General features: G+C 39.9%; 2 protein-coding genes across 3 annotated transcripts in view; one reads left to right on the top strand and one right to left on the bottom strand.

The window, feature by feature from the left end:
* Nucleotides 1-5,666, bottom strand: part of LOC145450255 (uncharacterized) — a 69,861-nt gene extending 64,195 nt beyond the window's left edge. Inside the window, exons 1-6 of one of the 2 annotated variants that reach the window (XM_080328769.1) lie at nucleotides 5,301-5,666; nucleotides 3,098-3,161; nucleotides 2,861-3,032; nucleotides 2,533-2,674; nucleotides 2,151-2,218; nucleotides 1,890-2,088 (exon numbers count right to left, since the gene is read on the bottom strand). In XM_080328769.1, the coding sequence (XP_080184895.1) occupies nucleotides 1,890-2,088; nucleotides 2,151-2,218; nucleotides 2,533-2,674; nucleotides 2,861-3,032; nucleotides 3,098-3,161; nucleotides 5,301-5,405 (750 nt within the window). In that variant the 5' untranslated portion in view covers nucleotides 5,406-5,666. The remainder of the gene's footprint in view (nucleotides 1-1,889; nucleotides 2,089-2,150; nucleotides 2,219-2,532; nucleotides 2,675-2,860; nucleotides 3,033-3,097; nucleotides 3,162-5,300) is intronic. The other variant, XM_080328768.1, reaches the window with a different exon arrangement.
* A 3,495-nt stretch (nucleotides 5,667-9,161) lies between these two features.
* LOC145450758 (uncharacterized) lies at nucleotides 9,162-13,573 on the top strand. The gene is made up of 5 exons (XM_080329268.1): nucleotides 9,162-9,721; nucleotides 10,069-10,283; nucleotides 10,391-10,533; nucleotides 10,606-11,205; nucleotides 13,178-13,573. The coding sequence occupies exons 1-5, from the start codon at nucleotides 9,559-9,561 to the stop codon at nucleotides 13,422-13,424; spliced, it is 1,368 nt and encodes a 455-aa protein (XP_080185394.1). The 5' UTR covers nucleotides 9,162-9,558; the 3' UTR covers nucleotides 13,425-13,573.
* Nucleotides 13,574-15,075: the final 1,502 nt, after the last annotated feature.

The following is a 15,075-nucleotide window of genomic DNA, read 5'->3' as shown; positions in this document are numbered from 1 at the left end:
TAAAAGGAGATGGTCTAGCACAGCGGTTCTCAACCTTTCTTTGGCCGTGGCCCCTTTTGAAAATGTTCTGATGCCCACCTCTTATCCTAGAGTCATAATCCTGTTCAGTGGGTGGTAATCTCCAGCACAGATATGCCTATCCTCTAAAACATGGGCATTTTTCTCTTATTAATAATAATATTTAAATCCAGACCGCCAGAGATATGAAATCGTGGAAGCGCGACGAAAATTTTCAATTGAATAGCTACTCATATAAACAACCAATGATACAATTTTGGGCCTGTTCGAGCTCCCCTTCCAGCAATTGTGGGTTTGGGGTGCGGAAGTTACGGCCTTGATAGATCGTATAACTCTGGTGTTCATTATGGCAGTCTGCTGTTCCACTCGCGTCGTGGCATCCAATGATCTGATCCCCGCATCCACAGTGTGATTGGGGTTTTAGTTTAACTATGATGGGGAATATTATAACCATTATGGGCCAGCTTCAAACAATTCCTTGAGAGTGTGGAGGAAGAAATTTTGAGTTGCAAGCTGTACAATGTGCTGTACATAGTATGTCATGTACCTACTGGAGTTGCGATGTTAAAACATTCAATCCAATGACACAATCCAATCAATTCAGGTGACTCTCACATTATGTACAATGATTTCAAGGCCGGAAATTTGATGTGCTGCGCCAAAGCCGCAATCCACTACGATTCGTTGCGGTGGTGCCCTGTACTTCCACAGGAAGTTGATAATTGATAATAAATTGCAATTATGGGAATTTTCAAGTGACAATAACACGACCTGCTGAATCTAAATCAGATGCATTTCAGTTCAAGTTTAATGCACTGCACACGCATATCAAAGGCATACGACATAAGATCCCGCCGGATTACTTGGCTACTTCAGCATTGACTTCCAGCTACCATATAATCAAAATTACTTTCGTTTCCCCTCCCATTTTCGACTGGTACATTGTGACTCCATACATGCCACTACGACTCATCAGAGTCTGATGAGAAGCTTTATGTAGCCAGAGGTGGTCAGTAACGAAGTACTTCTACTTTTTGAAGTACTTGAAGTAGATTTTGCCTACTCACACTACTTTTTAAGTAGTTATGATTGTAGACTACTTCTACTTCTACTTGACAGTTTTCAGTTTTGCAGGCAAAAATAAGCGTATACTACCTACTTACTTACTTGTGAACCACCACTTCCACTTCTACTTGAGTAGAAATACCGGCGTACTTCTACTTCTACTTGAGTAGCGGCGGTGACTACTTTGACCACCTCTGTATGTAGCCCACGTATAATTCGATACTATGAATATATTTTTGAGCGAACAACTTAAACAAATATACGTAACTAAACTTTCACTAATGCTACAATTTTCCAAATAGCTCCGCGGCCCACCTCAAAATGCTCCGTGGCCCAGAGTTTTGAGAAACCCTGCTAGCACCTACACAGAAAGGTGCCATTTCCTTGGAAATCACGAATCCCTGCTGAATTCCAGTACTAGGCTGTAAATCTTCAGCATTGGTGTTCAACTTTGACAATCAGCAGATCTTCCTATGTTACAGTTCTGCTCAAAACAGAAAACTAGGGAGTCAGCAGACATCACAACATTCTGATGGGCACTACTGCTTCAAATGCTTTTTCAACAGATATTTACATACAATGCCATGAATTCATTCATTGATTTATTCAACAGGTGTGTTCTGCCAAAATAATTTAATGATTGTGTTCTGGAAGCATTGCTTTTACACGGCCACAGTACATTCTTCCCTATCCCAGATTACCCAAACTCAATGTAATCTCTCTACCCTTTGTAAGCCTAATGGCACCTCCATTAACAAAAGTGTTCCATGTTTCAAGAGCATTTAAAGAAGAAACAATGTACTTACAGTGTAGAGATAGTAATGATGGTCTGAAAATTTATTCTGCACTTCTGATGCAATGTCGCGCGCCTCGATTGTCGTTATATGAACCACCTCCGCAAATTGCCGCATACACAAGAGCGCTATGAAATAAATCCGATCCTTGGACAACATGAATCTGGTATCTCTCTCATCGTGCGCACCGTTTGAAGTTTGGATCGCATCTCTGTTAAGGTGATGATGTGAGAAGCTTTTGAAAAGAATTTCAAACATGACGGGCTGTCTTACACAAGACTCTTGACGTTGTCATTTGATTTCGTCTCCAATATCGCTTTGTCAACAGCAGATAAATCCGTCTGCAAAGAAATGTGAAAAGAACTGCATTGGAAACGAGGATTGGTTAATATTACCCACATATTATACATGTAATTGCCAAAATCGCTGCACACTACACCGATATAATGCCAATAGTCTTAGTGGAAATGGGGGATGATGTACTCTTAGACAACAAACCAAAGGCAATAATTTTAGCCCTACTTATAACAATAAAAGAGGCTTATTCAACAATGCTAAACAGGAAATTTGTCACCAAACAGCGTGGATGTGAGAAAACAAAACTTGAAACTTATTTTTGTGCATTACCGGTAATATCTGTACAAACCACACTCACTTCCCGAATGCTATACATAATCCTCATGATCCCTTGGACGTCTGTCTTTTTCGAAGCCATTGAAAAAAGTTTTCTCAAACCTCGCTCCATCATGCGTACCGACAGATAATGCTCACGAGTCAATTTACCAGCCGGGAGTTGCCTAGAGTACAAAGTATCGTGATGATGTTGGATCAAGGAACTACAGTTAGTTTGCTGATTTCGCTATTTAAAAGTGACTGCACAAATTTGCATTGTTACTGTGCCAGAATTAAGACATTCCCGCCCTTACTTCGTTCAATAGTGAAATTGCAAAAATACACTGAACAACTTCTAGCAATGCCCCTACTTGGTATTGTGATTGAAATTCATCAATTCCTTCAATTTAGCCCAACGAAGCCATTTCTCCGGACAGGTAACTGTTTGAAACAGAAACGGAGTGATTAGAAGTCGCCTTGCCGCCTGCAACACATTCTCTTGTTGATGCGGTGTCAAGTGGGTCCATCTCAATGCCTGTTTGCCTAAAAATAATATAAGTGATCAGCTGGCATCATGAAATAAATATGCTGGCTGTGGGATCTCTTACCATGCTCGTATTGCTCGCAGATGATAGCCTCATTCCATGAGAAATGGCCAGGAATCCTAGTTGTCTGTAAACATACAATAATATTCAAGCATATTCTAACAAAGTATCCAATAATGAAGAATAAAAAATACATACAAAAGAAAACTGGACCAGTGCCACAAGAGGAATCACGTGGGACCTTGTATTTTGGGTGTACCCCAAAGAGCTAAAGATGAAGCCCACTTCCAAGTAGGCGTTTCAAAATACTAGTATAAGATTGAATTGGTAATTTCTAAGTAGACTAGGTTGTATGATAAATCAGCCGTTTGTCTAGCTGCTAGATCAGGGCTACCCTATTGTAAGTTTGTAACCTAGTGTTTTGAACTGGACTAGGTTTGCCGTCGACAGGGATCAAAAATGAGGGACAGTTAAAATTCTGAGTAGCCTAATCACGAAAGTTGGGAAACTGATAACTACAAACTTGAAATAAAAAAGGTTAACTCTTTCACCACCCGTCGTCCTGAATACCAGTTGCTATCATAGCGACTTGTGAGAACTAAAAATTGAGACAAAATATACACGAAAGTAAGAAATAGGGACAGATCTTCTAAATAAGGATGATGTAGCTTTATAGTTTGAAGTTGCGAGTTTCAAGTAGTAATAGATGAATTTTTCGAGAACTGAAATTATACGCGAATTATAGTTTTGCTACTATTTTCTACTGAGGAAGCCTTGAAAGCATGATTGGCCATGTCGCAGCATACGAGACATAGTACAAAGCTATGAACGTTACTGGAAATAACACATTTCCGAAGTCATGATCATCCCACAACATTGTCAAGAAGTGCAATGGAATCGGTATGGTCGAAAAAATACCAGAGTATCATCAATGAGATGGATAATAGGCATAATGAACTTTGACATAATAAATTCTGTTGTAACGTCACTGATAAAAACATAAGCCTATTGCTGTTTAGGATGTTTTGTTGGGTTTGTGAAAAAAACGTTGGATCAGCAAGGCCTTCGAAATGTTTGCAAGATATTTGGAATTTGAAGTTATCAGATCAGCAAATTGGTGAACAGTTGTTTGAAATAGATTTCCTGAAGTTTTTCCAACTGCCTCAACAAGGGGATTGAAACCTCGCCACTGAATCCATTTACTTCTATGATATAGGAGTACATAACCTCTATTCCAGAATAAATTCAAGATGAGCTGCTATGTAGAAATGGCAAAGCTGGATGACAGTGGACGTTCATTAATAAATCTGTTTCTCAATCTTGGTTCCATATATGTTGCGATCACACACAGGGTGCTGTCAGAAGCGTTACACGTAGATGTTACGGTACATTCACCATTACCTATATCTGTTACAATGGATTTACAGCACTTGTTCATGTCATATCGAAGGCGCGGATATTCACGACACGACCAGTAGCCTATTTCTAGAAACGCAGCTGCAGAATTCGCTATGAAATAGTAAAAGTCTACCAAATTTCTGCATATAGTATACTGTTATATTTCTAAGAAGAGTCATTTTGCTGCTGTTTGCCACTATAGAGATAATATTCGCAGAAGACAGATGACGGTTTCATGATAGTTGCGCTAAATTTGAACCAAAAGGGGTCTGCAAAGACAAAAAGGTTGAGAGCCACAGTATTATAGATGTTATTAATATAGGCTACCCACATTAGGCAAATTTTCTTTTCTACTCTATTACATTTTTTGGGGGGTGGGGGATGTAACGGTCAGTTGTCGGGAGCACCAATAAGAATATGTTAAAAACCACCGACTTATTTGATTACCAGACTGGATACAGTAAATGTTTTCATAAATAAGTTGTGTCTGACAGAAGGGTCTCTCTCTTAGATTAATCAGGTAATTAAACGAAAAGTTGCTGGTGACGTTGCCACCAATTCCACTCTGGCTTGATTACGTGTTCTTCTATTGCACACAGACTGCAGTTGAATTGATGATTTTGTATCCCTTCGCTGCAACCTTTTTATAATTGTCTAATCATTTCTCATTAATCATCCTTCGTATTTATTGCTATACAAACTACAAAGTACACTTGGTTGATTAACGATGGTTATTCTATTCATGACAATATACGTACCCCTACATAACAAGGATATCATTGTATCGAAATCATGAGGTATTTTAAAGGTATTAGAGTATTCGTAAAAAATTGTAATGAACTGAACCGGTTACTGTCTATGTACTCACGTAATGCTCGTAAGTATTCTCATCCGCACAGACATCTGGAACGTTGACTAAATCGGGCAAATCTTCATCATCATCCAGTCTTCTGATTTTCACTGTTGACGACATTGTGATAAGCCAGCGTGAATTTGCTTATCGTAAGATTCGGTTCCACAAATTTGGTTAGCTATGATACCATATACCTGGTAACTAATGTCAACTCAGATTCAAAAACAACATTGGCACCGACTTTGTTACTTTCATTTTTTATATATGCGGTAGAGTCTATCTGAACCTGCCGTGTGTAACCCGCAGTCAGTGTTCGCGATCCATGTTAGATCGAAACACCAAAAGAAAGTCAAAGTCAATTACAATATGCTACAAACAACAATAAATAGACACACTCAACACAACACACATGTAACTTCTCGTCCCAACTCTGTATTATAGAACAAATGCCAAAACAATGAGCAACAGTCACGCATCACTGAGCATGATCGAGCTCTCTGATCATTGATATGAGAGAGATATATATATTTCTTCGTCGAGTAAGTACGCAAAAAAAAGCACTAAACAATAAACATGAAGCAATAATATTAAAATGTTACTGAATCTATAACAGTATAGACGGGAGCCGACGATATGATCCTTAAGATCTTCGTGTCAAGCCGTGACCCTGGAGATTATTAATAAGTATATAGGCTACGATACGCATACACTGGTGCTTACTATTTACGGTGGCTTTATTCTGCAGTACTTGTAGGGGATTCAAAATAGTTTGGGCTGCAGATCCCCACATAATAATGACGCATTGCAAATGACAGTGAACGATGGAGAAGTAAAGAGGTAAAGACTTCTGAGCAAAGGCCTTAGGAACAATTCTATATAGTCGCCACAAGACTCCAGAGAGATCTGGGGTCCTGTGAAAATTTTAATAAATTGCAGCTGCATTACGGTGGCGTTCTGAAGAAAATGGCTGCGGCCAAATATTTTTTTTCGTTTTGCCCTACAATTTGAGACCACATCATTTTCAGAGCGCAGTACCCCTTCAAGGCAAATTCTGGGAATTAATATTGAAGAGTAAGCAGAAGTCTAGACAACGAGCTCAGAATTTGCGGAATGATGATTTATTTATGACTTGATTAATTGTGAGCTTGAAACGAATCGCAGACCTATTGAGACCTAAATGTTATAGCAGCCCGATTATGACATGAGACATGGCAATTACACTGCACTATCAGCAATGCCATAATTGTTTTCATCGTCACGGCTATCTAGCAGCTATTGAAACAGTAAGGGCGCAATTGCTTGTCTGCAAGCCAATTTAAAATGTTATAAAGTTCTTTAATACAGCGTTTTGCGGCAACGACTTCCATGTTTTTTGTTGGCATGAAAATGAAATTTGGAGCTTTCGAAAGCATTGAATCGCAAAATGCGCTTAATACTTTACTCACAGTTGGCTGGGATACTTTCAAAAAATATTCGCTGCAATTCTGAAAGCTTCCTGAACCTAGCGTTTTAAGAGATAGCCTACTAAAACTTTGCTCTGTAAGGCTAGGGTCTGCCCAACAATGACCTAATGTCTCAATATGCTATTCTTTACTGCTGGAAAAGAACACAATTATTCGATTTCAAATTTGCTAATTTTCAATTCTGTAACGACTTTTTTATCGCTCAATGCGTTCAAGTTGAAATATTCCCGCTCTTGACATCCTCCAAAGTTCGATTTGCGATATTTAGAAATAAATAACGGTCAGCCATAATGCCGAAATAAGTCTTCCCGAAACAAATAAATCTTCCCAGATGGCGATCGTATGAACAAGAATGGTATTGAGTGTTCGCGGTGTGCCGAAGATATTTGTCCGAATTCCCGAATATTTTTTTTCATCGTGTCCGTGATAAGATCGCACGGAATACCGATCGTAAAAAAAATGTTAGCCGATTTCCCGAATACCGTAGATTTATATTCTTACGAAGAGCATGTAATAACCCCCAGGTCTTTGGTCTGACCCACGACCTACCGATCAAGAAGCCGGAAGCTTCACAATTACGCTATCTTGTCGGTGTCTTGTCGGTTTAGGGTGGTACCAGTCTCATGAGAACGTGTTTACTGTCCGTGTTTGGTTGTCGCGCTGACGATTTTGTCTTTTGGCTCGAAATCATGCCACGTGAAGTCGCGTATGGTCAAAAACTGCGGAAATTTATTCGAAGCAGAAGATACAACTATCCGAAAAAATCCGAAACAATAACTGCAATAGAATCCGAACCGACTGTCTCAAAATTGTGCAAAATCCGGTCCGAACCCTATTCGAGTCCGTCCGATGATCATCACTGGAAGCGATAGAACGTGTCAGTCAGTCAATATGTTTTATTCATCTCACCAACAAATACAGCATGTAAATTGGCAGGGATTGAGAGACGACGGGGGACCGGAAGGAGCAATTTGGCTGTGGCGTTTACCTGATATTTATATATAAAGGTGGGTGTAATATTCTTCGACTCACATGCTGCTGTTAATCGCTAGCTTTTGTAAGCACTCGCTTCCCAACGGAATTTACCGGTATAATTGGTTTAACCGTTTAACTCAGTGTTACGTGAATCGGAAAGCAAAACGCGGTCGAATAATCGGTTTATAACTCGCTGGCATGCCCATCTGGGTCAACTCGGATCGGAATAATGCGCAACAATGGCTTCCCGCTTATTAAAAAGTGTAATTTAATCTCTACCAAAGAAGCAGAATCACTTCTCCACGCCGACAAAGACAAACAAATTAGTCTACTTCATACGAATATTCGTGGACTACAATCCCGATCTCATCATGATAAACTGAATAATCTTCTTGCTGACCTGAATTTACCTACTTTTGTGACCATCCCAGAAATATATTTTTCGAATGAACCCACGCAGAACATTAATACATCGATATTGACAATCTCAAAACTTTTTAATGCTGTTTACAAAAGTTAGCTCGAATATTTAGTGACTCTCTGCTGTGAGCTTGACCCTCAATCACACAAAATTAAGAGCAAAATATACTATATGTAGTAGGTAGTCAGCGAATGATGCTTATTCAACCATCATTCAATGGAATTGATATCGTTGTCTGATGTAAAAATCTAGCAGGCGTTCTGGGTCAATCTTGATTTCATATGTTCATTGTATCATAAAAACCATATCCGTGCGATTGGGGTGTTGCGTGGCTACTGACGTATAACTTGACGATGTGTTAATATCGGTAGCAAGTACAGAAACCCGTTTTACACTATGCCCAATATTAACGTAGCAATATTCAGACGCAGAATACATTGTCCGGTCTGGCCTAGACCGTCAAGACGTAAGCTTATATTCCCTTGCAACTCCTCGTCGTAATTGTTGGCAAAGCGATGGAAGATATTGATTTTATGGGATTATTGTATTATTATCATTTGATTACCCATGTTGATACATTTGGCGATGTCAATATGTACTTCAGCATTGTAGCATTAGGGGGCTCTAGTCGTCGCTAGGTATCGTGTAGAAATAGGCCATCACTTCACTCAAATGCAGGGTTGGAATTAGCAATATGACGTCACGTGACGTCATGAGGTTCGCGTTCGCGTTTACACAGAACCTTTCAAAATGGTTCGCGTTCTCACGAACCTGAACCTTTCAGAGGTTCACACCATCCCTATAACGACTCGCTATTATTATTGGCGAACACGCTAACCTGTAATTTATCGGGTTCCAAGGCCATGTTCATGTGCACTACTTGAACTGGGCCCATTCGATATTTCGCAATTTTTTATTCAATATTTGAAGCTGTCGTCATTCATGCGTTTATATACCATGTCAGCATGGATTGTAGCAAGAAGGGAAATTGTTGGGAGCGAGAAATCGTCAGCGATGGATGCACTGTGCTTTTGCTGTCATCGTAATCACGTGCTTCGGAAGTAATCTTAATTGCATTTGACTAAATTGCTTGGAGATCCAGCAATCGCCCCATGACCGTACAGCGAAGCGATGGAATAATTTTAATCGGAACGGCATTAAGCGAAAACTTCTGTAGTATCCTATTCACATTATCAAGTACCTCAAAATCCAATGTTATTAATATCACCAGGACTATCGAGCAGTCAACAATGGGAATGTTTTGGAATCTTCGTTTTACTCGTTGCTAACACGATGAGATAGGAGTTGCTGAAAGAAACGTAGCTGCCCGGGGTTACCAAATCGCAGTAGAAATCATTCTTATCATATTGCCTACTTTAATTTGCTTTCCCGTTGTGCAGGCAGGATTGAAGGAATGACTGACGGAAGCTCATCGCCGTTGAAGTTTCTTGATCAAGCATCAAAACTAGGAGACGACGAGATTCATATTGAATTCTCAGTCGATCGTTTACAGCACTTCGTCTGCGTGAAGATCATACTATTCCTCGCAGTTGCAGCAAAGGTCACTGAGCTACTTAGTGAGTGTGCTGACATATTCAATCTATCTGAATATCACGTGGGTCCCGGATCAGATTATTTCGACACCAACACTGTAGTGATTTTTGAGGGATTCCCAGGCGCTGTACTGTATTCGAAAATGTGAGGTGAGGACATTAGTTCAACCTGCATACATCGCCCGCAAAACCAGTTAATTTCGAAAAATAGCACGTCAAAAATTCGGCCCGTCGCTTGGTCTGCAGGATATAGTTCTTCCCTGCCTTAAGTTTGATAATATGACGTAAGATGTACGTCATGGGGTAGTTAGCGTAGTGGTGACGATAATCGCCTGCTGTTAACCGCTGATTTACACAGTATCTTTTTTTAGATGGGAATTTGAGTTGTTATGCAGCGTTGGATGGTGGAAAAGGGGACAACTTTTTCAACATGTTTGCGAATGCGTATTGCTGGGAATCACCGTCCACAACTTCTGGTGTCGTATATAGAAACTGTAATACTGACGATGAGCGTGCCGGCGTTATTAAAAATCCACAGACAGTCACTAACATTATGAGATGGCTGCCCTACTATTTTTTAGTAAAGGTATGATGTCAATTTTAATGTAATTCTATCTTCCGCATTCACGTCTGCCATGAGTAATATATTACGACAGAGTGTACTTTCAATTTCTTTTTATTTGAAATTTACAGGCTCTTCTATCTGCAACACCCTCAGCCTTCTGGCACTATAGAATTGGAGGTCGGCTGACAGGCCACCTAAATTTTGTAAAGCTTTTAGTTCAAGAATTGACAGGATACGTTAAGAAACTCCCATGCGCTATTCCGGAAAGTTGGTGCGTAACCTAGCTCAAAGTATATTAACCATGTATAGATATAGAACAGATAAATGATTTATACGTGTATAGGCAGAGGCACAGAGAAACTGCTGCACAGCTGGACGGATTACGGAAATTTGGCACCAGGAAAATGTATAGATATCAAGAAAGCATGAGCGGGTTGACGGATCAGAAACAAAAGCACATTGAATCAACGTTGGGAGACAAGATTGATTCGGAAATGGCACAATGCAACTCTGCTCCTGCTAAACGTGGGGCAATCGGAGATAGGCCTACACTGAACAACACTGGAGCGGATCTAGAAACCGGTTCATTATTTAAATCTGAATCAACGGTCACTGGTCCCGGGAACGGGAAGTTGTTGGACCGTCATCTCTTTTCGATGTTATGTTACGATAACTTCTCTTCTTTCGTCGATTTTCTGTATTTCAAATCCATTTGCAAAGCGACATTTTTCGCGCATTTCAAAGATGAAGAGGGTCTCTTTCCGTTGAATCAAGGAATACTCAGACAGTGGTGCCACAAAGACAACTTCAGCGGTCGCTTCTTGGTTATCAGATACTACATTCGACACGCAATTGCAATAACGCTATCATTGGCCATGTTACGACTCGATTTGTATATCTTTGAACTTATGGGAAGTGATATCTGGTCGTCAGACAGTTTTAGGTGAGTTTAAACTGAATTTCGTCTCTTCGACAGTATCAAAGGGATTCATGCGCATTATAGAAGTAGGAGGTGGTCAGTAACGAAGTACTTTTACTTTTTCGAAGTACTCAAGTAGCTTTCCGCTACTCCTGGTACTTACTCAAGTAGATCTTATTTTCGTTATACTTCTACTTCGTAATAGTTTGTGATCTACTTACTTATTTTTTGCTCTTTTCAGTTTGTCAAGTAGAAGTGGTTTAATCCTCCAATCAGGAAGATAGCTTGAGGAATCTCGGGACTGATTTCACGGAGTATGAACATATAATTTTTATAAAAGTTGAGTGAAACCGAGAATGCTCCTCGCGCTACGCGCACAGTGGATACGGAGTGACCAATATGATTTCACGAAAGTATCGGTGAATTTAATTTAGGCAGCGGGTTGCGTGGTTCCGTTCACACCGCATTATCGCCCATATGAAATATTTCATCACAATATATATAGCTCATCGTAACGTTTGATATTGATGTTTCGCAATCTAGCATTTACTTATCATATCGTAATCTAGCAGCCCATGACGTCTGGAAAAGTGGACTCGGACTTTTTTTTAGTTTTAGACCTGTTTTAACATACCACCTTTGAAACTTTCTGAAATACATGAAATACATTTTCCGCTTTTTGAAGTAGTATTTATGCTTCATTTGAATTCCCAGTATCATACTTTGAGTTCTAATTAGCAACAGTTCTTTCATCTGGATAACATAGATCAAGTGTCGTAATGTAGTATAGTGTAGTAATGTAGTGACAAGTATAAAAGCAAGTGCCTTTGATTTCCGGAAATAAAGCTACACAATATGGCATTTTTACGATTCACCATATATTTTATTAACGTTTACTAATCGCGCAAAGTGTTTACACCGTATCCTATATAACTTCTCCATATTGCTCTTCGACTAAACTACGGGCCTTGTGATATGGGGGAGGGCGCTATACCATACCATGATATTTTCTAAAACGTGCTATTCGAGTAAACATACGATTAGTATCGCATTTCTATATCAATGCTATCATTGTCATCCCATGATGCGCGTCGAAAATTGGATACCTCGTGGTGAGCATCAATATGAAGCTCTGCACCGTTGGCATAGCTCAATTTGCAGCTTTTGACAACCCATGCGAACGAAAAACGATCGGGATAGTGTAATGGTTATGCGTCCGGCTTCTCGAGCGGTAGGTCGTGGGTTCGATCACCGGCCGGGTCATACCATAGACTCGTAAATTGGTATCCGCAGCTATCCTGCTAGGCGCTCAGCAATCACGGATAGCATGTAGGAGAAAAAAAAAGGGGGGGGGCGCAGACTAGATGACCTCATGGGGCCGTATCGCAACTCCGTCGTCAAAGCATCTCGATGGTGCAGGCGAAAAAGAATATCATATCGCTCTCTCTCTTTACACAACTACTTGCTTACTTGAGTAGATTTAAAATCAGTCAATTCTACTTTTACTTCAAGTAGTTTTCGGTTGCTTATGGAAGAAGTACTTCTACTACTCGTACTTGAGTATATTTTTACGTCACCACTTCTACTTCTACTTCTACTTGAGTAGCTTTCTTGACTACTTTGACCACCTCGGGAAGTAGTCCACTATTAAAGCTTTGTTTTACATACTAAAAGACGATTTTATATGGTTGTACAACTTAAATGTGTGGATCTTAAATATAAATGCGACCAAAGACCAGACCGGAGCTCTCGGGATAGTGCACTGGACATAAACACTAAACAGGTCCTGCGTACATTCGCAATATCATGATCGGTTGGATATTACATATCGTTGATTTAAATTTCAATCTCGTGACTGGGAACATTGCAAATGTAGACATCACTCTAATTCAGGATTGCTCGCCGTTTGTTCGGAGTGGTTTCCGCGATTGCATCAGTTGCATATACCGGTGGCCTATATACAGGATGTTGTTCATTATTCTGTACTCATTTACAGGTGCGACGTTTTTAATTACGAGGATCGCGAGGTTCTCTGCACACTTCATAGGCGGACTATAGCACTCGCTCTGCTTCTACTCGATGTGTTTATCAATCTATTCTGCTTCTCCATAAGTGTGTATCAGTTAAGATTTGTTTCCACGAACCGAGAGAGAGAATCCTCCTGTTTCTTCGAAAATCTCGACGACCGGGGAAGCCTCGCTATGTTGGCCGCGCTGAGAAAGCTTCAGAGAGACAATAAATAGCTATCACCAACGCATTATGGCTTATACAATAGCGCTTGATCTGTTCTCCGCACGCAGTTTCAATTTTGCTGGTGCATATTTGAAATAAATTGATTCTTAAATGATAAAGATTTCCTATCGTATTTAACAACACCAATAAAAACAGTTTACGAACGTGCCGTCGCTGGGAATGAACAATACAGTGGCTACCTAAATAAAGTTCGCTGAAGCAACGTATTTAATATTTAAATAGACGCCTTCGCACGATGCACATTTCACATCGTCCATTCAGGATCACAATTGTCATGGCTGTTTTGCTCATCAAGATGCACGCAGACGTAGCCTAATATCATAATAATGTTGATCTTGTACGACGTAAAACCTCGCTCTAACTCAGTGGATCTCGACCTTTTTGTCTTCGTGGACCCCCTTTGGACTGCCCCGGACCCCCGCCGACCCCCCTCCCCCACACACAATTTTAGTTGAAATTTAGCTCTATTATCGCGCAACTGACATCTGTCTTGTGCAAATATTATCTATTTCTGTAGCGAATTCGGTAGCTGCATTTCTTGAAATACGCGACCGTGTCTTGAAAATCCGTGCCATCGATTTGATATGAACGAGTGCAAAAAAGTCATCTCCACAAATATTGGTGATGGCGAATACACGTAAGGCTTCCGCCGACGCCTTCGAGTATAATGCTAGCATGCATGACACCAATATAACGCCCAGCCTAGTCATTCCTATATCGATAGCAACTGATATTGAAGTTATTCTGGAATAGCGGTTATGTAAGCCTATATCACAAAAGAAAATGGATTTCTGCCAAACAAATTTCCCGATAACTCCAAAAACATCTCTAAACAGTGATATGTTAGTATCAGTAGGCTATGGGCAATTTGCCAACTGAAATAAGTTCGCACAGTAGAATATTTCATCTCCGACGGCCATTCTGTTTATGTGAGTCCTGAAATATTAAAAACAAAATACAAATTAGGTTATCAACCAGCATTTTACAAATTTTAAGCCTGCTGAAATTGCTTCGCGGACTTCGCGGTTGAGAAACACTGCTCTAACTGATGGTAATTTCAAATTAGTTGGGATTTTTCGTTGATTCCCAAAAATGTATTTCAACTTATGTCTATGATATTACTGATAAAAACGTACATACTATTTGCGTAACATGTCCTGTGACCGAATCGTGGACGTTATATTACAAAATATGGTGAGCACAATCGGAGAACAAGTGAAGTCACGGAGAGCAGACGCAAACCTGTTTTGGTCATTAAAACCTAAAACAAGGGTTTCGTGTTTAACTTATCCACGCACAAGGAACACTTATTTGGTGGTTGAAAGCAGAATCAGTATAGTAGCTAGTAACATCTTTTTTCAAAGTAAGTTACTTCGCTAAGATTTATGTATAATTATGCATAGATGACAGGACATTCGACAAAAACCAAACTTTGGCCTCGCCTCAAGAAGGTACTTTATATTGCACGAGCAATGAAGATATGGAAATATAGTAATTTGAACCTCAGTCGGCCACTGCAATCATGCCAAGACTGGCAGCATAATTTATCGTGAATAGGATATTCCGATATCTCATATCGGTACATGTCTGGTATAGTTCAGGGATACGCACTTTCATCATGCATACAAGATACAGCATCTT

Source organism: Botryllus schlosseri, chromosome 11 (assembly GCF_051294905.1).
Source record: "Botryllus schlosseri isolate E-star chromosome 11, Bs_hap1, whole genome shotgun sequence".
Lineage (NCBI taxonomy): Eukaryota > Metazoa > Chordata > Ascidiacea > Stolidobranchia > Styelidae > Botryllus > Botryllus schlosseri.
Note: the sequence above shows the minus strand (reverse complement) of the source record. Positions and strands in the feature narration are given on the sequence as shown.

Excerpts from the sequence above, each read along its gene's own strand:
- LOC145450758 (XM_080329268.1), top strand. The coding sequence starts at position 9,559 with ATGACTGACGGAAGCTCATCGCCGTTGAAGTTTCTTGATCAAGCATCA. Across the intron at positions 10,284-10,390 it reads CCTACTATTTTTTAGTAAAG|GCTCTTCTATCTGCAACACC; the intron begins GTATGATGTCAA and ends TGAAATTTACAG. Across the intron at positions 10,534-10,605 it reads TGCGCTATTCCGGAAAGTTG|GCAGAGGCACAGAGAAACTG; the intron begins GTGCGTAACCTA and ends ATACGTGTATAG.